This window comes from Aulonocara sp. 'chitande type north' Nkhata Bay, linkage group LG12, assembly GCF_057382095.1.
Source record: "Aulonocara sp. 'chitande type north' Nkhata Bay isolate Kocher_YH1m ecotype deep benthic linkage group LG12, A_spYH_male_GT1.1, whole genome shotgun sequence".
Lineage (NCBI taxonomy): Eukaryota > Metazoa > Chordata > Actinopteri > Cichliformes > Cichlidae > Aulonocara > Aulonocara sp. 'chitande type north' Nkhata Bay.
This window is the reverse complement of record NC_141355.1, coordinates 13,570,462-13,596,230: the sequence shown is the minus strand read 5'-3', so window position 1 is coordinate 13,596,230 and position 25,769 is coordinate 13,570,462. Positions and strand designations below refer to the sequence as shown.

The 25,769-nt window shown below is 42.0% G+C and overlaps 1 protein-coding gene across 3 annotated transcripts in view; it reads left to right on the top strand.

Moving 5' to 3' along the window:
- The window catches only part of adgrd1 (adhesion G protein-coupled receptor D1), a 41,449-nt gene that overhangs the window by 13,139 nt on the left and 2,541 nt on the right, over positions 1-25,769 (top strand). For all 3 annotated transcript variants that reach the window (XM_086313640.1, XM_086313639.1, XM_086313638.1), the window contains 11 exons: positions 16,297-16,370; positions 16,980-17,103; positions 20,056-20,159; positions 20,370-20,481; positions 20,687-20,840; positions 22,004-22,070; positions 23,093-23,159; positions 23,264-23,355; positions 23,478-23,604; positions 23,687-23,728; positions 25,590-25,682. In XM_086313640.1, coding sequence (XP_086169766.1) covers positions 16,297-16,370; positions 16,980-17,103; positions 20,056-20,159; positions 20,370-20,481; positions 20,687-20,840; positions 22,004-22,070; positions 23,093-23,159; positions 23,264-23,355; positions 23,478-23,604; positions 23,687-23,728; positions 25,590-25,682 — 1,056 coding nt within the window. The remainder of the gene's footprint in view (positions 1-16,296; positions 16,371-16,979; positions 17,104-20,055; positions 20,160-20,369; positions 20,482-20,686; positions 20,841-22,003; positions 22,071-23,092; positions 23,160-23,263; positions 23,356-23,477; positions 23,605-23,686; positions 23,729-25,589; positions 25,683-25,769) is intronic.

Sequence of the window (25,769 nt, the reverse complement as noted above, 5' to 3'; positions counted from 1 at the left end):
GCTGATTATGGGCATTTGAGCTGCAAGCTTAGGGCACTTTAAAAGGAACAATAACTTTATTTTATGAACAACATATTTTTCTTTGGTACTTTATGGCAGGGACAGTGCCAGCTTTCCATGGGAAATTCAGTCAAAACTGGAAATTAATTGACCAGTGTCTATCCGGTTGTTCAGTCTGACGTCACTAGCCGTGTCTGGGTCTAAACTCCGCTGCAGCTCCATATATCAAACGATCACTATGGCATTACTGAGAGTTGAAAAACTGTCTAAAGTCTTTCATCTTTAATAAAATGATCAGCGTTCTGCTCTACCAGGTGTAACAATTGAGTTTAACATCCAGGCATCCATGAAAACGGAATTTATGACATTTAACGGAGTTAGAAGTTAGCAGGAAGTTAGCTCGCTAGCTTCTATCTAAATACAATATAGCGTGTCCTGACTGCGGGGTTTTGGAAACAAATTAAAACGTACAGCTCTGTTATCACTTCCAGCATAAATGAAGACAGAAAACTAAACAGCAGTGACGTTTGTAGGGTTACTGAAGTTGGGCTAGCTGGTATATAATGATGTGCTACGTGACCGCTAGCGACACAGCTATGTTAGCATAATATAAACAAGCTAACTTTTTTTCCACTCGATAAAAGTTATCGTGAGTGTTCTCGGTGGTCAGGAACAAATGTAATCGCATGGCAGGATGCTGTAAAAGGACCAAACTTCAGCCAGGAGAACAACTGAGATAATCCATCCACAATACGAGGTTAGTCATTCATATACTGCTGCATGGGCTGTGCTGTAGTTACTTCCTAAGGTTTTAAAAACTGAGCTTCAATAAATGATTAGCGGTAATAAAAGCCGAGGGAGGTCAACAGGGATCACTGACTGTTTTAGGAGCTTTTTGAGATCAAATAGAAGAAAATACATGACATTAAACATGTTAACAACACAAAAGCCATATTAAACGCAGACTACTTTAGACCCGGAAGTAGGATTCGTCGCGTCATCACTGAACAACCGGATTGCATTAGCTTGTGTTCCTGTAAACTCATAAATGTGGTGGCAAACTTCACAATCTTGTATTTGTTTTATCTTAATTAGTTGTGTTGATAAGCTGTTAGATTATCATGCAATGGCATTAATGAGGCGGTTGACTTAAGCACACTGCAATGTATTTCTGTTTCTTTTACAAGTCCTGCATGAATGATCGACTTTCTGTAGAAGTGAATCAACCCCCCCTCCCCACTCATAAAAGCAAAAAAGAAACTCATGCAGCTTTATGAAACCATGGTAATATTGCTTTGTTTGCCTTCATCTTCCCTGGTGAAATAAATGTTTATGCTGTAATTATCTGGCCTGGTTTCTGTGACAATGATTGCTCTGTTTGTTTTAGCGGACACCATGGGAGAGGAGTTAAAATTTCCTTTGTTATGGTAGTCCTGGAGATGTTCAGCAGTTCTCCGCTCTGTTTCTGTTTTAAGGTGTTTCTATTTTAGTTGGATTGCCCTTACCACTGATGTAAGGATAAATCAGGTTACATGCATTCTTTCCTCTCTATCCCATTACAAATAGGCTGTTATACTTATTAGTAATGCATGCTGATTGGAACGCACCGAGCCAGCGCATTTCTGTTGCACATAGCTCAGGCTGTGATTTATTACGAGGAGCCACATCGTAATTTGGCATGCAGAACTTTTGGCTCTGGTCGCATCCAGAACAGGTTGTTTTTGCTAAAACTGCACAGACCTGTTGTTGGATTTAGTCAAAAAGAAACTATTTTGGTTGTTTTACTAGTTTTGGCAAGGTGTCGATACTTATCACCTCCCTAGCTTGAAGGCAGGGTGGGCTGCTGACACAGTATGTGGCAGACATTACCCGTCATAGTTTATGTTGGTCTTTACTGTCTGTACTAAACCTCAAACATGTCTGCTCATGGCACCGGTTCACTGGGCTGGAGTAAGTGATTTGCGGCTGACCTCTCTGTTTACCCCCTGAGAATAGGTAAGTGCACAGTGACTTCATTAAAGCCCAGTGGGAGTGCTGAATGTGTCTAGCACAGAAATATGTCAGCTCCCTCATCCGTCTTTTCGTGCTGTCGTGGCTACGACAAGCTCTGTGTTTCGTCTCTGGTACTGTACAGTCAACTACTATCCTGGCTCAGACACAAAGTCTCATCCATTTTCTCTGTCTGACACTTGGAATGCTAAAACATATGATATCATGGAGTGATGGAGTCACCAGCCTGTAAATAAACCTTTGTTATAGCAGGTACTACTCACTCAAGTCAAGGTCTAAATCATGTGGTTGCCATCTGAGTGACCTTGCATCCTTGACTGATGCTCTGAGCTCAGAGACTCAATCACTTCTGCAACCACGCTTTGTGGCATGGAGCTGGTTTGATAACCTGACTAGGTGTTATCATCAAAGGCCCACAGGCTTTCTCACGCCTTTGAGCTGCGGTGGTGATTGGACCCTGGCTCTTTTGGTGATTTATTACGGCTGTCTGACTCTGGTTTACTTTGAGAGGGGTGAAGGCGGCGAAGAGGAAAAAAACGGTGTGAAGCACTGAGGTCTGTAGTTAAACATTAATATATACATTTAAAAAAAGAGGCTGGGACCTTCTTTTTATCCTCTACTGGCATGAAAGCATCACACTGATGGTATGAAGTGAACAAATGGAAAGATTGACTTCATGTGTGAGGTCTATTTATAGAATTAAAACTATGAGGATTAAATAAATGATTTTGACAAGGGTGCCTGACTTTAGAGGCATATAAAGAAGTGTGTTAGCTGAGAAGGTTTATAAGAAGATCCAGAGTCATGAGTGGAATGGCACGGCAGTATTTTGCTGCTAGTCTCTCAATTCACTTGAATGATTTTTATGCTGATGTTTAGCTTTTAATGACTTCTTTGAACTGTTGTTTTTCCCAATTGGAATGACTGTACACAGCATACATCTTTAATGACTTAAGGAAAGATTTGGGTGCACAAGTTTAAATGTATATGTGTGACAGTGACTTCTGTCGGTAGCCTTATGCAAAAGTAGGTTATAAACTCACAACTTTAGTAACTTTGCACATCTGTTCAACTGCTTAATAATACAAATACCTAATCAGCCAGTCAGATGGCAGCAACTCAGTTCATTTGGGCATGTAGACATGGTGAAGACAGCATGCTGAAAACTTGAAAACTGAGTATCAAAATTGCAAAGAGGGGTATTTTATGTGGCTTTGACTGTGGTGTGGTTGTTGGTGCCAGACAAGCTAGTCTGAATATTTCAGAAACTGCTGATTTGTTGGGATTTTCCTGCACAACCATTTCTAGGGTTTATAGATAATAGTCTGAAAAGCAAAGCTATGCAGATCTGATTGGAAGGCAGTAATAATTCCAACAACCTCTTGTTACAACCAGTATGTGCAGAAGAGCATCTCTTGTTGGCAACACATTGCCTGGTCCAATAAATCTAGATTTTTGCTCCAACATTCAGACTCAGAATGCTGCATAAATGAAAGTATGAATCCATCCTGTCTTTTATCAGTGGGTCAGGCTGCTGCTGGTGGTCTAATGGTTTTCTTGGCACACTTTCAACCCCACAGTACCACCTATTGTTTAAACACTGTTGCTGAGCACACTGTACGCCTCTTCTGATGGCTGCTTCCAGCAGGATAGTCCGCCATGTCACAAAACTCAGATCACATGAGAACATGCAAACTCCACACAGAAAGACCCCGGCCTGATGTTGGAATTGAACTCAGGACCTTCTTGCTGTGCGGCAACAGTGCTAACCACCGTGCCACCATGCTGCCGGGGATCACTGCATATCAGTCCAATATAACATCTTAGGGATGTGGTGATTCTCATCTTGGACATGCAGGTGACAAATCTGAATTTATGTGATGTTGTCGCGTCATTGTGGCCCGAAATCTCTGAGGAATGTTTCAAGCTTCTTGACGGAACTGATCCAGAAAGCATTACAGCATTTTTGAAAGCAAAAGGGGGTCCAACCTAGTACCTGAGAGGTGTACCTATTAAAGTGTCCAGTGAGTGTGTTATGCTTCTACTCTTAAGGACCTCAAATATTTACCAGGTAGCCATACAACCTCTGAGAGGCTAACTTTTTGATTTATTTTTATAACAAAGAAAGTGAGAGTTCAGCAGGAAGTAATTCTTGTAATAAGGTCAGGAGAGAAGAAGGAAAAATGCTTACTTGTGCATGAAAACATGTCAAGGCTTGTTAGTGTGGAAAATAATGGGCTAATTGTTCAGTACCATTGAAAATAAACACGCAAAGGTTATTCAACACACACTGATACCCACGCTCTTATTCGTTTAATCACGCCAAGCCATGCTGATCCTGATCAGACCTTTCTGCCACAATAGCATATCTGCTCTTTTTTGCCAGTCTTTTTATAACTCCAGCACACGCCCAGTTTGAACCTTATGGGCAAAACCTATCACTCTGTTTTTCTCTCTCTCTCTCCCTCTCTCTCCAGATTTCCCAGCCACCCACACCCACCCGTACACTTGCGCACACAAACACAAGACCTGTGATCCAACTCACTGATCAATCACAGATGGAGGTCTGGCTATTGCAATTCCCACTGCAATAGACAGCTCCTCCCATTTAGCGCCCCCTTTCTGTCACCACTCCAACTTCGCGACCACCACCTCTCGCTACGTGATAAAAAGCAGATCTCTTTTTTTAAGCAAGCCCCCCATCTGTGCCCACAGACACAGGGAGTTTTCTTAAAAGAATGATGAAAAAAAAAAGGATTTGATACTTGTGAAGTAATGTTCAAAAAGAATTTCATTGCCTAGTAGAAGCAGTTTTATGTCCGCTCTTTTAAACTCATGGCAAAACGATGAAATAGCAATTCAAGATTGTGAATGTGCAGAACAGATTTATAGCTGTAGATTTTTAAAAAAATCTCGCCAAGATAAAGACAAAACAAAAAAAGCTGCTTTTATGGAATAAGTTAGTCTTTGGAAAGTCAAAGTGAATTTATTTCCCTCAAACAAGCTCTTCAGTTTAATAAATGGCTGAAATATTCTCCCTCCCCTGCTGCAGGCAGTAATGTTAGTCATGCAGTGTCAGGAAAACTAAGACCTAAACTAAGACTGGGATCTTTGTAATGAGGGATATTCCTGCACAATATAGCAGATTTTTTGGTATCGATACCATACCATGTACATACAGTCAGTGGGCTAAACAAAGTATTGATCCTCTCATGCTAGCATCGATGCAATACCAATATCAGCATTGATACTGTTGATTTGGAGCAATCTACCCACCTCTACAGTTGATCGTGCACACAGGAAGCTCAATAATTTTGGAGAGCACTATCAGTTAGGGCTGGGCCATATTATACCGTTCACGGTAATACCGGTATAATCTTAGGCAACGATAGGAAAATGAAATATCGCGATAGAATATGAGTAAAATGCGCATGCGCAGTGCCTTTGTTTTCATACGCACATCGCTGATTGTTGAGTGAAACAGATGAACCAGAATTGGTTTGTAAAAATGGTGCAACTTCAGTGATGTGGAACTGGTTTGGTGTTTGTCCGTCAGATCCACGACAAAGCACATTTTTTTGCAGAACATGCAAGCGGCCGTCGTTATTGTCGTATATGTCGGACTAAGATGCTCTTAAATCTGGGAGTAATCTGGTTCCTAAACTCCGTAATCTTCAGGTCAAACGAACACTGCAGCATCACTGAGAGTTAAAAACTGTCTCAATTCTTTCATCTTTAATAAAACGATCAGCATTGCTGCTTAACCAGGTGAAACTATGAAGTTTAACTTCCAGGCATCCACGAAAACAAAATTTATTACATTTAACGGAGTCAGAAGTTAGCAGGAAGCTAGCGGAAGTTAGCTCGCTAGTTTCGCTAGTTACCTAAGCATGATGTTCTGACAGAAATTTCTGGAAAAATTCAAACGTACAGCTCTGCTATCACTTCCAACATAAATGAAGACAGGAAACTAAACAGCAGTGATGTTTGTAGGCTTACTGAAGTTGGGCTAGCTGGTATATAATGATGTGCTACCTGATCGCTAGCGACACAGCTATGTTAGCATAACATAAACAGTGAAGCTGGAGGACGAACACTAACACTTTTCCACTTATAAAAGTTAACGTTAAAGTTCCTGATAGTTAGAGACAAACGCAATCGCATGGGTTGGCTGTAAACAGACCAAACTTCAGTCAGGAGAACAACTGAGATAATCCATCCACAATACAAGGTTAGTCATTAATATACTGCAGCAACATGGGAATAGATCAGAATTCATTCATTAATAAATCAATGGTACAGAAGTGGAGGAAGCAAGAAGAATGAGTTTAATAAAGTTTAATTTATCTGACTGCTTTGTTTCGCTTAATGTGCCTTATAATCCCGTGAACAGCAAGCCGCAGGAGGAGACGTTGCGAGCGGAGGCAGAAGAGGGGCAAGCGGGGAGGCCTGTGGGCACGGCTAAAGACTAGTCCGTTTAAACCACCACTCCCGATCATATTCCTCTCCAACCCCCGTTCAATCCGTTACAAACTGGATGAAATACGACTGCAGATCGCCACTCGACGGACTTTTAATAACTGTTCGTGCATGATTTTCACTGAAACCTGGCTGGACAGCGCCATTCCCGATGCGGCTATCGATCTAGCAGGCCGCACCGCCTATCGAGCCGACAGGTCTGCGGACTCGGGTAAGAAGACTGGCGGGGGGCTGTGCATCTATATTAACAACCTTTGGTGCACGAACGTCACGGTAACGGAAAAACTGTGCAGTACAGAGGTAGAACTGTTGGTGTTAAAGTGCCGTCCATTCTATCTCCCTCGGGAATTTTCTGCCGTTTACATCTGCGCTGTTTACATTCCACCAGATGCTAATGCTAAGCTAGCGTTAGCACAATTGAGCAGCAGCATCAATAACAGCCTGGTAGCACACCCGGACAGTGTCTTTATTGCGGCTGGGGATTTTAACCACGCGGACCTGAAATCTGTACTTCACAATTTCCACCGTAATGTGAAGTGTGCTACCAGAGGAGATCTGTCTTGGACTACATCTGTTTCTGTGTGGACAATGTAACAACTTGGAAACGATTCCGTGTGTTCCCTAATAATCCACCCTGGAGTTCAACAACTTATTCGAACAAGGAACAACGCTTTCAAATCCGGGGACCAGGAGGCATACAGTGCTGCCAGGGCCAACCTGAGAAGAGGCATCAAGACTGCCAAGCAGCAGCACAGGAGGCGTATCGAGGCCAGGTTTGAGAACAACACAAACCCAAGGCAGGTCTGGGAGGGCATCAGGGCTATCACGGACTACAAAAGAAGAACACCATCACCCTCAGCCGACAGTTCTACTCTGGCTGAGGATCTAAATCTCTTTTATGCCCGTTTTGACAGGGAGAACACCGACCCTGTCCTGTCCCCTCTCCCCTCAACCGACCCTGCTCCGGTCCTGAGCACTCATGAGCTGAGGCGTGTGTTCCGGAGCATTAACACCAGGAAGGCGGCCGGGCCGGATGGAGTGCTGGGCCGGGTGCTAAAAGACTGTGCTGCGGACCTGGCGGATGTCTTCACCTCTATATATAACACCTCGTTGTCCTGTTCACTGGTACCATCCTGTTTCAAAGCAGCAACCATTGTTCCCATCCCAAAACAGTCAAATGTCACATGTCTGAACGATTTCAGACCTGTGGCACTCACCCCCATTCCCGCCAAATGCCTGGAGAGACTGGTCATTAAACACATCAGAGCTGCTTTTCCACCATCCCTGGACTCGCACCAGTTTGCATACAGGGAGAACCGGTCAACCGAGGATGCGATCGCCACAGTGCTGCGATCGCCACAGTGCTGCACACATTACTGAAGCACTTGGAACACAGGAACACCTATGCACGGCTCCTCTTTGTAGACTACAGCTCGGCTTTTAATACCATCCGGCCATACAAACTCCGTCCCAAACTCCACCAACTGGGACTTAACTCCTCTCTGTGCAACTGGATTGTGGACTTCCTCACTAACCGTAGACAGAGTGTCAGAGTGGGTAAGAACACCTCTTCCACCCTTGTGGTCAACACCGGTGCCCCTCAGGGGTGTGTTCTGAGCCCTCTGCTATACACTCTCTTCACCCATGACTGTATTTCCTCCTGCGCGTCCAATCTCATTGTTAAGTTTGCAGATGACACTACAGTGCTCGGACTTATATCCAACAATGATGAGACAAACTATAGGACAGAGGTGCAACAACTAGAGTCATGGTGCCACGACAATAACTTGGTCTTAAACACCAAAAAGACCAAGGAGATCATTGTAGATTTCCGGAAGAGGGGTCATAACAACCATCTGCCTCTCTTCATTGGCAGTGAGGCGGTGGAGAGGGTGAGCAGTTTTAAATTCTTGGGGGTAACTGTGACCGAGGACCTGTCCTGGGGCAACCATATCACCTCAGTTGTACGGAAGGCCCAACAGCGCCTCTACTACCTGAGGAGACTGCGGAGCGCACACATTCCCAGATCTCTGATGTTGAACTTCTACAACTGTGCCATCAGCAGCGTTCTGACGTATGGATTTCTAGTGTGGTTCCCCAGCTGCACCAAGGCCGATCAGCAAGCACTCCAGCGGGTGGTGAAAGAAGCTGGCAGAATTATTGGAACAAGTCTGCCAGAGATCAGTAACATCTTCCCCACTCGCTGTCTGAGGAGGGTGCACAGTATCCTGCGGGACCAACATCACCCTGCGCGCCACCTTTTTCATCTGCTGCCCTCAGGGAGAAGGTACAGGTCTATACAGGCCAGAACATCCAGACTGGCCAACAGCCTGTATCCACAGGCTGTGAGGCTCCTGAACTCTCTGCCCCCCTCTCACGGACAATAACCATATCCAACTTCTTAATAGCAATGAACTGGTCTGCATTGGTGCATCATATCTTTATTCTCTTCCCCCTCCTGCCCCCCCCCCCCCCTCTTTCTTAAATAGATAACTATCATATCTGATATCATATCTCACAGTACAATAATATTGAATGGGTTGCATTGTTGTATTTTGTCATGTTTCTCAGGTCTTTGTCTGAATTTCTACGAACATTATTGCTAAGGATTGTCTTATTGCATTGGAGTCACACTGGGTTAAATATGTACACTTGGGTTTTAAGGGGTATTTATTATTTTCTTCTTTTTTTTGGGTTGTATGGAAGCCCCAAACGCAATTTCATTGTTCTTGACAATGACAATAAATAAATAAATACTAAAATACACCTTATGGTCCGAAAAATACGCACTGCACACTGCAGTTTAATGTTGCAAAGCACCTCTTTTTAACATCAGTGGATATTATACATGGTTATGCTCAGGATGTGTCAGCCCATTTCTACTGGAAATGCCTTTTGGTTAAACTTTCAGCAAGGAATTTGCATTTGCACTGTTACATTTTTATAAAGCTTTAATGTACATAAAAACCAGCTTCTTGTTTAAGTGAAAATAAATGGAAGGTTGTCTTTTTGTGCTAGTAATGTTGTGGAGTTGTATTTTGTCTCGCATCAATTAAATCGTTATCGCAAATTTTCAAATATATATCATGATAAATATTTTTGGCCATATCGTAGAGCTGGGCGATATATCGAATTTTTAAAAAATAATATATTTTTATACGAGATATAAGATGTGACAATATCCTTTATATCGAAATAGTCTATGTTACGTATAATTATACTTGTGGAGCCGCAAGTTTGCCTCTCTTTCGTCCACTTTCGTCTTTACGCAAAGTTACTCGGCCTCGCCTCTCCTTCACTGAACACAACTCCCCCTCCTCCCCCATCGCTTCACCTGCAGGAAGCGACAAGATGGACACGGCAAATCTCCGTTAACGAGTTACTGCGCATCGCCCCGTGCGTGGGGCTGGACGGCGTCAATGTGTTAGCTAGCTAACCACGCTAACGCCATGCAGCCCAGAGGTGCTGCACGGACTAAAATCCTTTCATTTTCTCAAAAGTTGACAGTGCGCCTTATGTATGAATTCTGGTTGTGCTTGATGGCCGCGAACCGATTTTATGTGGAACACGGCGCTCAGCAATCTGTCAAAAAATGTTTTAGTACGACTTTGATAAGCTACGGAGCTGCACCGCTTGATGGATTGTCGGAGCATTACGGCTGAGCCTCGCGGAGTGATACGTACTGTGCTTCAACGTAATATTACCTTACTGTGTATAAGGACCATAAATGGCACCTGTTAAGAGACGTGGTTGGAAGCGGATTTCAAACTCCAGGCTGTCAGTCACGCAGTACAAGTTGGGAACAGAGCAGCTGTGAAATCTGTCTTTGTTATTGTGCTCAGCGTCTTTTAGTTTACATTTTGACTGCACAATTGTGAGCTTTTTGTTATGCACAAAAACAACATTGTTTTCTTTTATTTATGGAGCATTATTATTTAATAAATGCTCATAATTTATTTTTGAGTAAATTTTATGTACATCTGCTCTATGTTAATAAAAGTGCCTGTGTGACATCTGGGACACAGCTTTGACTAAGAACTCTCTTCTTGTTCTTACTTTATGGCTTTAAAAAAATATATTGAGATATATATCTTATATCGCCATCCAGCTAAAAAATATCGAGATATGAATTTTGGGTCATATCGCCCAGCCCTACCATATCGCCCTGCTCTACTATCAGTGTCACACTAGCTGGCAAAGACGCTCATCATCTCATAGTGACAGTGCTTATTTTTCATTTAAAGAATTCATTTAGTTAAGTGCATCTATTTCTGTTGTTTATCCACACTCAGGATGCATCGATCTGGTACTTATATAATAAGGAGTTATTGCCGTACTCTAATCCAATGGAAAGGGCAAACAAATGTATCCAATCAGCTGATTAACAGGTGTCGTCGTCATCATCTGAATCTAGGAATTTTCTCATGATAAGCACAAAATTAAAAATGCTTTTCTTTATGTATTGATAAAGATGTATGATTGCTTAAAAATTTCATGAGTTACAGTTAGCGTGAGTCGTCCCAAATAAAAGCTCTTTCTTTCTTGGCGTATCCTCAGCATCGATATGTTTACATACCGATAGAGGTGCAAGCTTTATCGGGGAACATCATCACCTAAAAATCTTATGTATTGTTAAACTTCACCACAAAGACTCTAAATATGCAGCCCTTTGACTTTTTTTTTTTAATGTGAATGTGTCATTGCTCTGAAGCAGACCAGAAAACAGAGAAACATTGCAGTGGTTCCATGTGAAACCCCTTTGGATTTAAACTTATGAATTCATGCATGTGAAGCTGGTGATAAAAAGGGGGGAGGGGATCACTTTCTCTTTTCTTCTTTTCTTTTGAGTCGACTTCATATCAGCGATACAGTACATCTGCAAATCAAAACCATCTCGCTGACTTTTAGAGCTGTTTAATTGTTCCTGGTTTTCCTCACATCCAGCTCGTCTCGTTGTTTTCGATGTCTACCTCCGAGGCTGAGCTGGGACCACAGCTGCATGTCTTTTTACATTTCCCCTGACAGCATGATCTCACTCATGGCCAGTTGTGTTATGCTGCATGGATTTTTGTTGTTGCTCCTCGTGCTGTGTGTGTGGATCAACCTAAGTCCGGACTCTGATTGAAAAGCTGTGTTACAGCAGCGGCGCAGCCTGCGCCTCATCGCAGTCACAGGATGTGTAATGCTTTAGTTTATACTGAGTAGAAGATTTTTTTTCTCAGGCTCCGTGTGTGTTTGTGTGACTGAGGAATGTTCCACCATACCTCGTTGTGCGTTGCCCAGACATAGTGCAATAAAATATTTCCTTCCCTTACTAAATTTAACAGCAGTCAGTTCAGCTTTCTAAGCTTATACGTGTACGGCCTCATTGTTTTTATACAGAGCAGTTGAGCCACTGTCAAACCCTGTGCACCTCACAGGCCTACTCTAAAAGGTGAAGGTGATTTTAAATTATGCCTTTCAGTTTTGCAAAAGCAAGATTGATCATTGTTTTTATGGCGCTCGCTGCAAAATAAATACGTGTACCAAATCCAGAAATTGCAGCCCAAATTACACCTCAGCTCTCTGCGTTTCAAAACGATTTGGAACATTTCAGGGAACGGGAGACGAACGCTCCTTTTCTCTTCTCACGCTCACACCGCTCTGTAATTTCTCTCTGGTTTTTAAATTTAGCACAACTGAAACTGTCCGATTACTCTTGCGGCCGCATTTTGTTGTATCAGTGCTGGATGGATGGAATGAGTGGGTGAAGCAGGACTGACATCAAGCTCTAGAGGATAGTAGTAGATATAAAAAAAACAAAAAAATGTTTTAAGACTGAGGTCAAGATTGCTGTTACGTTAGCTCAGACTCAATTTGTTTCATTGTTGTCAGGGTTCCACGATTTTGTGCTGTTTCTGAGTTTTTAATCCTTAGTTAATATTACCTTCGTTGAGTTTCTGTTCCTGTTTTTTTCTGTGTGAAGGATTTATCTCTGGTTCACTTTCTAGTTTTACTTCTTCGGCTTCTAGCTCTGCTACACGTGGAAGGCCTATAAGACTCCACAGAGGACAGACAGGCTGGCACTTCTGTATAAATTGCTGGGTTGCGTATGAAGTTAAGATTTTGTGCTGTGTGTTATTTTTATCCTTCATTGTCTCACCCAAAAACCACGGATGGATGGATGGTGATCAAAACCATAAAGATGAAGATCTGATTTGGTTTAGAGGGATATGTGCGTCAGACAGCAGCCGCTGATTATCACTTTTATTCTGAAGGTGGTGTGTATGCCTGGTAGAGATGTGCTGCCATGAGCAAGACAGGAATAGGTTGTCCTAACTTCCTCCCCTCCGGTCACGGCAGATGGCATTCCCTCCCTGAGCCTGCTGCAAGTTTCTTCCTGTAAAAAGGGAGTTTTTCCTTCCCACTGTCGCCAAGTGCTTACTGATAGGTGGTCGTTTGTTTGTTGGAGTTTTCTCTGTATTACTGTATGGTCTTTACCTTACAATATAAAGTGCCTTGAGGCGACTGTGAGTGTTAGTCAGTCCAGGATGTACAACAGCCTCTAATATCAGCTTATACAGGCTCCAGTGCATCTAGTACATGACTGAAAAGATGGAAGTTACAGGTGCAAGAATTGATCCAACACCAACAGCTCTAAAGCTGGAGTCTTTCCATTCAAGCCCTCTGTGAATGGCTTCATGCAGTGTTGATTAAGGCTTTCAGCACTTAGTAAATGTCTCTTTACTCCTCCTGAGTTTAAGCGTGAAGCGAAGCACTGGTGGACCAATGTGATGCATCACCTTAACATTTAACGTAGCTGAAAAGAGTCCAGATAAACTTTTTAGAGGAAAGATTAAAGTCTGACAAAGTGAGCTATTGACCGCAAAGACATTTTCTTGTTAGAACTGAGTTCCCTAATGTTTGTGGAAATGCTCCCACAGCCAGAAGGTGGAGACAAAATTTCCACTCTGCTGATTTCATGCTTAATTCAGAGTTTACCCACTTTACTGTTGGCATTAAGTTAATAAATGTTTATTTGTTTATTTTTGCTTTTAAGTATTTTAACAGTGCATTATGCTGTATAAAAATAAATGTGAAATGAGTCTGTTTTGAGTAATTTAATAACGGCTTCTCTTGGTCATGACTCAGTTTATACAACTATTCACTGTGGCAGTGGAGAAAATCCCACCTGAACCCTGAACAAAGTAACAGGATGTGTGATTAAGCCAAATAATACCTCACTGTTTTTTTTCTTACAAATTCAGTGACAGTAGCTAATCTCCTGACAAAAATGTTATCAGAGTCTTTTGGGGAAAAATATTTAAAATATCTAATCAGGTAACAGTTTATTACATAATCTTCTTATGAGAAGAAGAAGAAGATAGGAAAGCTATCGACTGCAAAAAAAAAATAAAAATCTGCCAAATCAAAGACTTGGATTTATGGGAGCAGCTACAACTGCTTTTAACATATTATTATTATTGTTGTTGTTGTTATTATTATTATTATTATTATCAAAAGAAGCGGTATGACTGTCCATACCCCCTCACCCACCCACCCACCCACCCAAAGAAAAAGCCAGAAACAAGCATGCGCCAGCATATGCTTCATATCCCAAAAGTTATATCAGTGTCGCAATAGCTTCAAACAGGACCGAGCCCCTGCTCTCCTCCGCGATGTGATAATCCTCCGCATAACCCGTTGCACCGTCACATCCTATTCTAATCACGCAATCGGGTCTGAAAAGACCTCTGATTGGCTCCTTCACAGACTCCGTGTGCGTGGAGTTGGGTTCTCTCCTGAAATTCGTGAATGGCAATATGCTGAAAGGTTGTTTTGATTTCTTGTCCGGTGACAGCAAAACTGTGTTGCCTTCTCCAGCTGTAAGATTTTTAAAGGTTTTACTAAGAAACTTGTGAATTGGGATAAATTGCTAAGTATGAATCATGCCTGCCTGCCTTTTGTTGTGCTTTAAGTCATTTGTCCACATTGATGCATCAATAATTGTTATTAGATAATATTATATTAGATGTTATATATGCAAGCATTTGTATCTACATTAATTACATTTAACTGATAACTCTATTGCATGCTTAAATAACTAAGAATTTTAAATAGTTAGTTTAAAATTCTGGCAAATTTAACTGGCATATCCGATATGTTTGAAACCACAGGCAGCTACAACAGACACTGTAGTGGGACATTGTAACAAAGAGGCACCAGAAACATCTTGTCTATCTATGATTTATCAGCCTCTCTCTCCCAGGCTCTTCTCCTTTATCAGCCTGTCACTCTGCATCACTCTCCTGTCACTAGTTTTTCCTCTCCCTTATTCCTCCCTGTTCTGCTCGCCTTACAAGGCTCAAAGTGACTTCCAGGGCGGTGTTTCCTGGCCCTCTGTTGTTAATAAAGACTTGGAGCGCCAGCTGCAGTCTTGGCTGGTAGATGCTGAGGCCCCGGGGCACTGGGGAAACAACAGCGTGCTCTCAAAGCTCGACCAAATCTCCAAGTACATTCTAAGCGCTCACCAGTGACTTTCGGGGTCCTGCATCGCTCCTCAGATATCAGCTGGAAAATGCAAACTGGACACACCACAAAACAGTTGTTAGAGCAGGAACATGGCCAAGAAGCGCGCTCATACAGTATGTGTGATGGTCTGTTAGTTAATGTATGTTTCACTTGTGTCTGGTACGCATCAGGGTTTGATGATTAGTGTTTGAAGCTGAGTTTACATTGTATTGTTAATAAGAATAATTAGTCTTCCTATGCTCTACAAAGCCCCAGTTAGAGCAGATATGGCCCTTTAGTGGTGGACTTCCAGTGGGCAAGTTGCAGTTTTTCTTATTTCCATCTGCTTTCATTTACACCCAGTAAGAAAAAAAGAGCATATTAGAGCCCACAGGAGACCAGTAAATTCATCCACGGGGTTGCTTGCAGATCACCAGAGCTGGCCAGCTGCTGGTGATGACGGGGTACTTTCGAAGCGCTCTCATGGCTCTTGCCCTGCTTGCTGTAATGGGCCACATAAATAGCTAATTGTTAAATCCATCTCGGGGGTCGCAATACACGATGAGTAAGGAGGTGAATCTGCGAAACAGGCAGAATGAGAGCACGCCGTGACATCTAGGTATCGTGCTATGCTTTTGTAATATGAATCTCGGGGCCTATGGGCCATTTAGACAGCCTGACTGTCAGTTTCACTCTCACTCTCACTTTTTCCAGGAGGAAATAGTACAGACACACTCCATGTAATCATATAGTTGTTGAGTCTGAGAGGAAAGGCAACAGTGCCTATGAAGAGGTGTGCAACACTTAGTGTTGTTTTCCTCAGCTGACAGATTGAGGAGGGTAGTGGTTTGACCCGTAATCAGGGCCAAGTCCCAATTACTGCAGTCTTGCACTGTAGCCATTAGCTCACTGTCTCTGGAGACTCCAAATCTCATTTTAAGGGAATGACTCAGAAAAAGTGATTTATAATCGAATAAGATTCTCGAAGACAGCAGGGATTTTCGCTCTGCGTGCTAATCACCTTAGCCGAGTGACGATCTGCACTTTGTCTTTCCCAGCGAATGATCTCAGATCTCCTTAGCTGTCATGTTTTACGCTGGTCATTTAAGCAGCAATGAAGAATTTATTGTTACTTTAATATTGCTTAATGTGTGCATTGAACACAGAGGTAGAAAGATCGAAAAGTCAAGCAGCCTGTAAGAAATAATGATGCTGACTGCTGTCTAAAATATTCTAGTTTATACACACAAACAGTCCACAAGCGAGCACGTCCTCATCTCACACACTTCTCTTACTCGCTGCCTTTTTTGTTTTCAGACTAAAGAGCAACAGGACCAAGTACAGAATCAGAGCAATAAAGTCTTCCTCTACTGCGCCTTCTTGGACTACAGGTGGGTTTGTGTTCATGATTTCGACACAGAACTTCTGAATTATCCATTCAGATCCAGCTCCAAAGGGATTTTTATCTTGATTGTTCACTCGTTGCATGCATTTCTTTCTCGAGTCTTTAAATCATAAGAAATCACTGGTGATTGGAAGAAGGTGGTGGTTTTTTTTTTTTCTTTTACTCTTTCAAATCAGAAACATCCAGTTTTACACGTGTCGCTGTTTCGGCTTCTTGAGCCACAGCCCTCAATGTAAAACAAAGGAAAAAAAAGCTGAAGCTCTGATATGCAGAGCCAAAACACTTTTTGCTAAGCTTAACTCATTTTTAAAAATAGGGAGTCCAATACGTTGGATTCAAACACGTCCTTCTCCTACTCCACTTTGCCCTGAAGCTTAAGAAAAATGTGAATAATTGGGTCGCCCTGTCAGATTGCACTAATAAAGTCAACTTAATCTCTGTGTGCCTCCCACGGGGGGGATATTGGATTATACTGAGTGCACCCTCTCAGCAGCGTTCCAGTAAAGAATTGCCCCGTCTGTTTCTCTGTATCCTGTTTGATCTTGCATTAGATACATTTCCTCTGCTAACAGCACCTAATTGTCATTCATTTCAGTTCTAAAGAGGGAGTATGGTCCAACAAAGGCTGCGTGCGCGCACATGGAAACATGACATACTCCGTGTGTTTGTGCAACCACCTTACCAACTTTGCCATCCTCATGCAAGTTGTGCCCTTAAAGGTATGAATGTTCTGGCTGCTCTTCAAAAGTCTGAATATTAGGCAGCATTTGCAACAGATCTCATTTTTATTTTGTTGTTTTGAAGGAGTTCAACACAGTTTGATGTTTGTAGTCTTCAGCTTTGCATGTTTCTCCTATTTGTACTGAAGCTTCTAATCTCACCAGACTCCAGACTTTTATCAGCACGGCGCCTGGTAGCCAGTAACTCATTCTCCTATTTTTCTTGTTCAGTGGTGGTTTGCAAACAAATTTTTGGTGGAATAACTGCAAGTAGTAGTGTTTTACATACTATCAGACTCCTGCAACAACAAAGGAAGATGTATATTTTAAGAAAACAATAAAACATTTTATTTATATCGAACCTCGGATACAGGAGGAACAATGCGGTTTTCGTCCTGGTCGCGGAACACTGGACCAGCTCTTTATCCTCTCCAGGATACTTGAGGGTGCATGGGAGTTTGCCCAACCAGTCTACATGTGTTTTGTGGACTTGGAGAAGGCATTCGACCGTGTCCCTCGGGGTGTCCTGTGGGAGGTGTTGCGGGAATATGGGGTGTCTGGCCCATTGCTACGGGCCATTCGATCCCTATACAACCGTTGCAAGAGCTTGGTTCGCATTGCCGGCAATAAGTCGGACTCGTTCCCGGTGGGTGATGGGCTCCGCCAGGGCTGCCCTTTGTCTCCGGTTCTGTTCATAATTTTTATGGACAGAATTTCTAGGCGCAGCCAAGTGGCGGAGGGCTTTCGCTTTGGTGGCCTCAGAATCTCATCTCTGATTTTTGCAGATGATGTGGTTCTGTTGGCTTCATCGGGTGAGGGCCTCCAGCTCGCACTGGAACGGTTCGCAGCCGAGTGTGAAGCAGCGGGAATGAGGATCAGCACCTCCAAATCTGAGGCCATGGTTCTCAGCCGGAAAAGGGTGGAGTGCCCACTCCGGGTCGGGGATGAGTTCCTGCCCCAAGTGGAGGAGTTCAAGTATCTCGGTCTTGTTCGCGAGTGATGGGAGAAGGGAGCCGGAGATCGACAGACGGATTGGGGCTGCAGCTGCAGTAATGCGGACGCTGCACCGGTCCGTCGTGGTGAAGAGGGAGCTGAGTGTAAAAGCGAAGCTCTCAATTTACCGGTCGATCTACGTCCCTACCCTCACCTATGGCCACGAGCTGTGGGTAGTGACCGAAAGAACGAGATCGCGGATACAAGCGGCAGAAATGAGCTTCCTCCGAAGGGTGGCTGGCCTCTCCCTTAGAGATAGGGTGAGAAGTTCGGCCATCCGGGAGGGGCTCAGAGTAGAGCAGCTGCTGCTCCACATCGAAAGGAGCCAGTTGAGGTGGTTCGGGCATCTGACAAGGATGCCCCCTGGGCGCCTCCTGGGTGAGGTGTTCCAGGCATGTCCCACCGGGAGGAGGCCCCGGGGCAGACCCAGGACACGCTGGAGAGATTATATCTCTCGGCTGGCCTGGGAACGCCTTGGTATTCCCCCGGATAAGCTGGAGGAGGTGGCTGGGGAGAGGGAGGTCTGGGCCTCTTTGCTTAGGCTGCTGCCCCCGCGACCCGGCCCCGGACAAAGCGGATGAAGATGGATGGATGGAATAAAACATTTTAAAATCATTTAAAATTATTACAGTTTACTTGAAGACTGAGAAGTGAAAATGGAATCTCTGTAAAATATAATATTCAAGTGCAGACAGAGCCAGTGGCAGACACCTGGGCCAGGTGATGTGGAAGCCAGGCAACTTGGTCGGTGCACTCTGCAAGCAACTTTACAAGTGAATGCGCAGCATGAGTGAGTGAAAGGATGGAGCCACTATATTACGCCATCCAACAAATCAGTTGGATTTAAAAGTGTAGCCCTCTCACCAAGACACAAAATACGCTGGTTAGCTTGTAGAAGAGTAAGTAAACAGGAAGCAGTGGTTTATCAGTGCCTTCTTTACTTCTCTATCAAACCACTAGTTTCACTGGTGGTTTGATAGAGAAGCGCTTTGTGCAACCATGATTTGTGTGGTTGTTTTAGGTCACTGAACGGGTCAGTGGAGCATTCCTCACAGTTATGGGCTCTCAAGGGGCAAATAAACAAAAATCTCTTTAAACCATCCTTCATTTATTTTTTTCTGTTTTCTCTTTTTCACGTTTACATCATCTGCACGTGGAGCACTTAAAAGCACAAAACCTGTGCATGATTTTTTCCTCTTATCTAACTCTTTTGCATCCAAGAATACGAACCCATGGGAGTATGGTTAACATCCACAATGGCTTCTTAAAATAGAAAAAGCAGACTTCTTATTGCAGCTTAAGTGCGCCAGTGCTGTATTTATGGCACACGAGTCTATTTGATGCTATGCTTTCCCTTAGCAAGTCTCTAATTAGTGGGCTGCCTCATCCCTCAGTTGCAAGGGAACATCTCACGTATCCCAGTTCTGGATGGCTGAGACTCCTCTGCTCTTGTAATGACAAGGCACATGAGTAGACAGTTAATGGAAAATTAAACCCAAACACTCAAAATAGCCTGAAATCCAAAACAACATCAACACACTGGGCTGGACGCACACTGCGTCGATTATAAACATTTTTGCTTTTTGCTCAAAATATAAAAATCGGTGTTTAATCTTTTGCAATGGCTTTAAGAGGACATTACCTCAAAAACTTGTGAACAAAACATGTAAACAAAAGCAGAATATATAGTTTTGTGATCAAGAATCATTTTAATTGCAACATCTGTGCTATCCTATTTGACATGAGAGGTTATAAATAACTTTTTGAGGCTATGATATTGTGCCCACTTGTGGAAGTACTAATGGTGTTTGTTAGTCTTGTGTTCACAGTAATAAACTCTAGAGACTCCCTTTGTTGAAAAAGGATGCACTAGATTTGGATGTATGTGGGATGGCACATGTACCAACACTCCATGTGCTGTGTTGTCAGATCTGATGCTGACAATGCCTCTCTCCACAGATTTCTACTGGCCACAAGGTGGCACTATCAACCATCGGTTACGTTGGCTGCTCTATTTCCATCTTCTGCCTTGCCATCACTCTGGTCACCTTTGCAGTCTTATCGTAAGTATTACTTTTTAAACAGTAAGTAAATTTACAAGAACTCAGTGGAATTACCTTTTTTTTCTCCTTCATATGTGGCCAAAGACATGTAGTGTGATGAGTCGGATGTCAGAATCTGGAATGTTTAAATGCAACAAAGCCTTTTTTATTACCATAGTAGTCTATGAAGTTATACTGTAGTTAAGTATTTTTCCTTTTGATTCTTTTCAGGTCAGTGAGTACCATCCGTAACCAGCGCTACCACATCCACGCCAACCTCTCCTTTGCCATCCTGGTGGCAGAGATCTTACTGCTGATCAGCGCTCGCTTTGACCCTGGCACGGTACGTACATGGCACAGTGACTGCTTGATGATTGCAGCATAATGATGACAGGAGTGGCAGTGGTTTTAATGGTTTTACAGCTGTTACTATGACAAGGATAGAAATACATCATGTTGAAAATGATGAGAAGCATAGAAAGCAGTATAAAAATGAGGGTTTAAGAAAAAAATACACATTAAAAGAGACAGTTTTGATCTTTTCCCAGCTGCCATGTAAGGTTATGGCTGTCCTGCTACACTTCTTCTTTCTGAGTGCTTTTGCCTGGATGTTGGTGGAGGGCCTTCACCTGTACAGTATGGTGGTCAAGGTGTTCGGCTCTGAAGACAGCAAACACTTCTACTACTATGGCATTGGCTGGGGTGGGTCTGTCTTGCTTCTTTTTTTTTTTTTTTTTTTTGAAAATATGTATTTAAAAAGGATAACTATTCAGTAATATTTTCCTCATTTCTGTCCTTACATCATCTTATTTTATTGTCACAAATCTGATCCAAAGCCCTGCCTCTACCCTGGGCGACCTCATCTAAAGATGATTTCCTTAAAATTGATCTTTCTTTGTCAAATATAATAAAAACAGCCATAGCAGTGTTGAATAAGTCAACTTTAAGGTTCACCACATTCCAGTCTATCTTTTAGGTCTCATCATTTTTGTGAGCTCGAGTGTGATGGACAGAAAAAACAAATCTGGAACATACATGTCCCATCTCTGGCTGCTGGGGAACGCCTCTCTTACATGTTGAACCCATTTGTGGAAAAACATCGGCTTTTTTTAATTACTTCCTTTCTTCTGGCTAGAGTATTTTTTTCATTTTGTGTTTTTTTTTTACTGCACATTACTCACTTGAGACTTCTTCCCTGTCAGCTTCAAGTACAGTTGTTATCAAAAGAAAGTAAATACATGCTTTTATAAAGAATTATTTCTCTGTTACGCTGTGATAAAGGCTTTCAGCTACTTCATCCTTCATTTCCTCACTCTAAGTAAAAAATTCCTCCCAGCATAGTGTCCTCAAAACCTTTGGACCTCAGAGGCCAAGAGATCAAAGCAGTGAAATCTAAGGACTTGTTTTCAAGGAAACAAGCAATTAGCAGCACGCTAAAAAACCTCTACAGGGAGTTTATACAGGCCCGGGTCCTGCACGGTGCACAGTTCCAAAGTGTTTGCAATGAAGTTTATCCTGTGGAGCTTTGACAACAAGGCAAAGAAAGGAAATGGGAAGGGAAAAAAACTCTGCGAGCAATCACCATTGGATTTAAAATGAAACATTTATATTTGTAGGCATTTCTATGGCATTTATATAACATAATGTACAGTAAGGTACAGTGAGAACATGTAAACTGTAACAAATATGTGTTTTATATACTATAATTACCACAAACTAAAATATACAGCATACTATAATAAAGCTGCCATGCTATTCTATGTGTAGGTACTGTACGCAACCCCCATTTGAGGAGTGTATGGAGGAAATAGGTGTCTATGGTGCTGCTATTACTGAATATGTGTTTGTTTGTTTTTTTGGACCAGGTTCTCCGTTCTTGATCTGTGTCGTGTCCATGACATCAGCACTTGACAGTTATGGAAAAGTTGATAAGTAAGTATAAAAAAGAAATCTTTAGGGAAATGTACTTTACTCCATTAAGGCTCTTTGCAGTTGCATAATAGTGACATCACCTGTGTGCAAGAAATTGCAAGCAGAAATTGTTATTTAAAAGCATTTGGTTACCAGTGTGTTGCTCCATGTTTGCATTGCAACATTATTTCCTTTTTGTTCTGAGGGAAAACAATCCAAAGTCGAAATGAAGGAGGTATCCTCAGCTCGGATGCATAATTTACTGTGGGCAGAGAATACTGAAGTTTTCAGCTGGCTTTTCCGTGAAAAACATTCGAAAAACAGAGAAATTCCAGTGCATGTTAAAATGCCTACTACACTAAAATACTTACTTAATTTGATTGAATCACATTGTTGAAACTTTATATTAAGGTCAGATAAAGTTTTACACTTTTTTGTTGTTGTTTTTTTGTATAATTGAACAGCAAGTCACAGAGAACGGTATAAAAGAAAGAAAAAAGATCAAAATTTTCAATTCAAAATTATTGCGAGTTGGTCATCAAAATTCTGATATACCAAACGTGAAATTTTGAGACATTGTGGATGGCAAAAAAAAAAAAGTTTGTCCTTTTTAGTGGTGACAAAAAGCATCGTGGGCATGTTAAAATAGAGCCAACCTTTTACTTGTGAATTGTGGATTCCTCTTTAGTAAGGATTACTGTGAGAGACCATGAGTTGTTTACTTATTTAGAGCAAAGTGGCTCTAAAGTCATATTAAAGATACATTTTGGCCTACATGTTATGTGTATAAATGCTCTCTTTTTATATGATATACAGTAGTGTTGGTTTCTTGTTGTGGTATTTGTCGTCATCCTGGATCTACTAGAAAACATTGTTATACAGTTATACATGAATAGACTACATAAACACTGACTAAAAATCTTTTGGGGTTGGAATGTGATTATCAAATAATCGTCAGTAAAAGCCTTTCAACATTTCTTCCATTGGATAATCTTGTTTTTATCTTCGATCTTTTTGAACACTGTCTCATCTGTTTATTTCAGCTGCTGGCTGTCACTGCAGAACGGAGCCATCTGGGCATTTGTGGCACCGGCTCTTTTTGTGATTGTGGTGAGAAATTTGCAAAGGTTTCCTTTTGTTGTTTTACACGAGTCACAATTTGTCACCTAATTTACAAAAAGTCTGTTTTCTGTTCAAACACGGCTTTGTTTCAGGTAAACATTGGCATTCTGATATCCGTGACCAGGATCATATCTCGAATCAGCGGAGAGAATTACAAGGTTCATGGAGACGCCAATGCAGTCAAGTGAGGGGTTTTTTGTTTATTGTTTTTTTACATAATCAGGCTAATTCTTGTATTATTATCAAATGCTGATATTTGAATAAAAATTCATAACATAACCATATTATCTCTTGGATTCTCTCCAGGCTGACCATAAAGGCAGTAGCTGTGCTTCTGCCTATACTTGGCATTTCCTGGATCTTTGGTGTTCTCGTGGTCAACACACAGTCTTTGCCATTCCTTTATATATTTGCAGTTTTCAACTCATTACAAGTAGGTTCTTTACAATATGATCAATGTTAGATTTTGTAACGCTATTTCTAAAACTATGTATAAATTCTTTTCTCTCCTTTAGGGGTTCTTTGTCTTCTTATTTCACTGTCTTCTCAACTCTGAGGTATAATGCTGAATATGTTTTCACTTCCCCACACACAAACAACTAGAATTTCATATTATGTATATGTTATTAGATAGGGGTGCAACGATATTCGTATCGATATTGAACCGTTCGATACAGTGCTTTCGGTTCGGTACGCATATGTATCGAACAATACAACATTTGTAATTTATTTTATCAACTTTCCTTCTGACGATGCTGTCTGTGTTGAGCGCTCAGTGAATCTGCGTTCGACTACTCCGCCTAGGCTGCACTGTCGAGCGCAGATCCACTGAGCGCTCAACACAGACAGCATAGTCAGGAGGAAGAGCGCAGGGCAAGCTAGCGAGACAGAAGTTAAGCTCTCCTTGCAAGATGGACCTCCCCCACCCTCATTCAGATCTGGCGTTTGGAATTATTTTGGTTTTCATGTGACGTATGACCCTGAAGGTAAGCGAGTCATGGACTAAAGTAAAACAGTATGTTGGATGTGCCATGCAATGCTTAATTACATTGGTGTGAACTAGTGTGTTAGCGCAGTTAGCTCGTTAACGTGTTGGCCGTCTAGCCCCATGCACCGCCGTGCAGTAGCTCGTTAACGGAGATTTGCAGTGTTGTGGCGTTAAGGTCATTTCAACGAGATTAACCTGAAAGCACTAGTGGGAACACAACGAATATGACTGCACATTTACGCCGACATCATCCTAGTGCAAAGACAAAAACAACAAGCATGCTACTAACTTTAGCCGAGTCATTTAGACAGCTGTTAGCACGTGATTCTCCTTATGCTGCTGAGAATATAGCCCAGAAGAAGCGGATAGTATAGCTTTTATTTTGGAAAGAGACATTTCTCTGTAATAAACTCTCTTTTCCAAAGATGAGTGATTCCTCAATCAGATACAGGGCTTGCAAAATCGCTAGCCCGACGTCCCGGAGCTAGCGATCTTTCCAGTCGGGCTATGAAAATCTCTCTGCCCTGCCCGTCGGGCTATTGTAGGAAAAATATATGTCAATGCTTTTGCATTCTTTCAGAAATGTAGCTGGGTAATTATGTCATTGGCATCGGTGAGCCACTGTCAATATGTGACATATTGAAATCGCGTTTGAATTTGCGCTTGTTTTTTTGCTTTCACTTTGCAATGACAGCACTGATCTGTGAGTGATGATAATTTGTGCACCAATTGCTCTGACATCGTCTTATTAATCGTTAGCTTACTATGCAAACATGACAAGTGAAATCTCCCGCAGCAAGCTTAAACATGTGAGAGGTTGATCACGCAGAGAATCGCTGAGCTTATGTGAGTCCGTGTGTAAAAGTAGCAGTATATATATTTTAGTTCTGCTGAGCCAAATAAGACAGGTCGGGGTGAAGAAGTGACAGCCAAAGAAAAGCTTACCACAAAACGGAGAAGTTATGACAAATCAGACTATAAGGCAAAAAGAAAGTGCAGCTTTATGGTTTCATGGACAAAAGAATTTCTGTGGCTGCAATATGACGAGCTAAATAACCAGGGGTGCACATAAGTGGTCCGCAGGTGTGCATTCGCTGTCAAAATAAAAAACGCGCACAAGGGTTAGGGTTAAATTTAAAAACTGTACTTTTGAGTTAAAATATATATTTATAATTTTAATAAATGACAAATTAAAAAGGCATGAACATTTTTTTGTATCGAAAAAATATCGAACCGTGACACCAAAGTATCGAACCGAACCGAACCGTGAATTTTGTGTATCGTTGCACCCCTATTATTAGATATTTAGTCTAAATAGCAAGAAGGGGGACAAAGTTCTCTGCTGTAACAACTTCTAACTTGTGATGAATGCACAGCATACTTTGCCTCATATTTCTAAGTGTTTGTGATGGATTTACTTCTTACTGTAGGTCAGAGCTGCTTTCAAACACAAAACCAAGGTCTGGTCTCTTACCAGCAGCTCCATCCGAAACATTAATGTGAAGCCCTTCAACTCTGACATAGTGAGTCCTGATCATGGGGGAAAAAGAACAGATAAAGCAAAAATGGCTGCTTGAGTCTGACTTTCTCTCTGTTTTTGTTGTTTTATA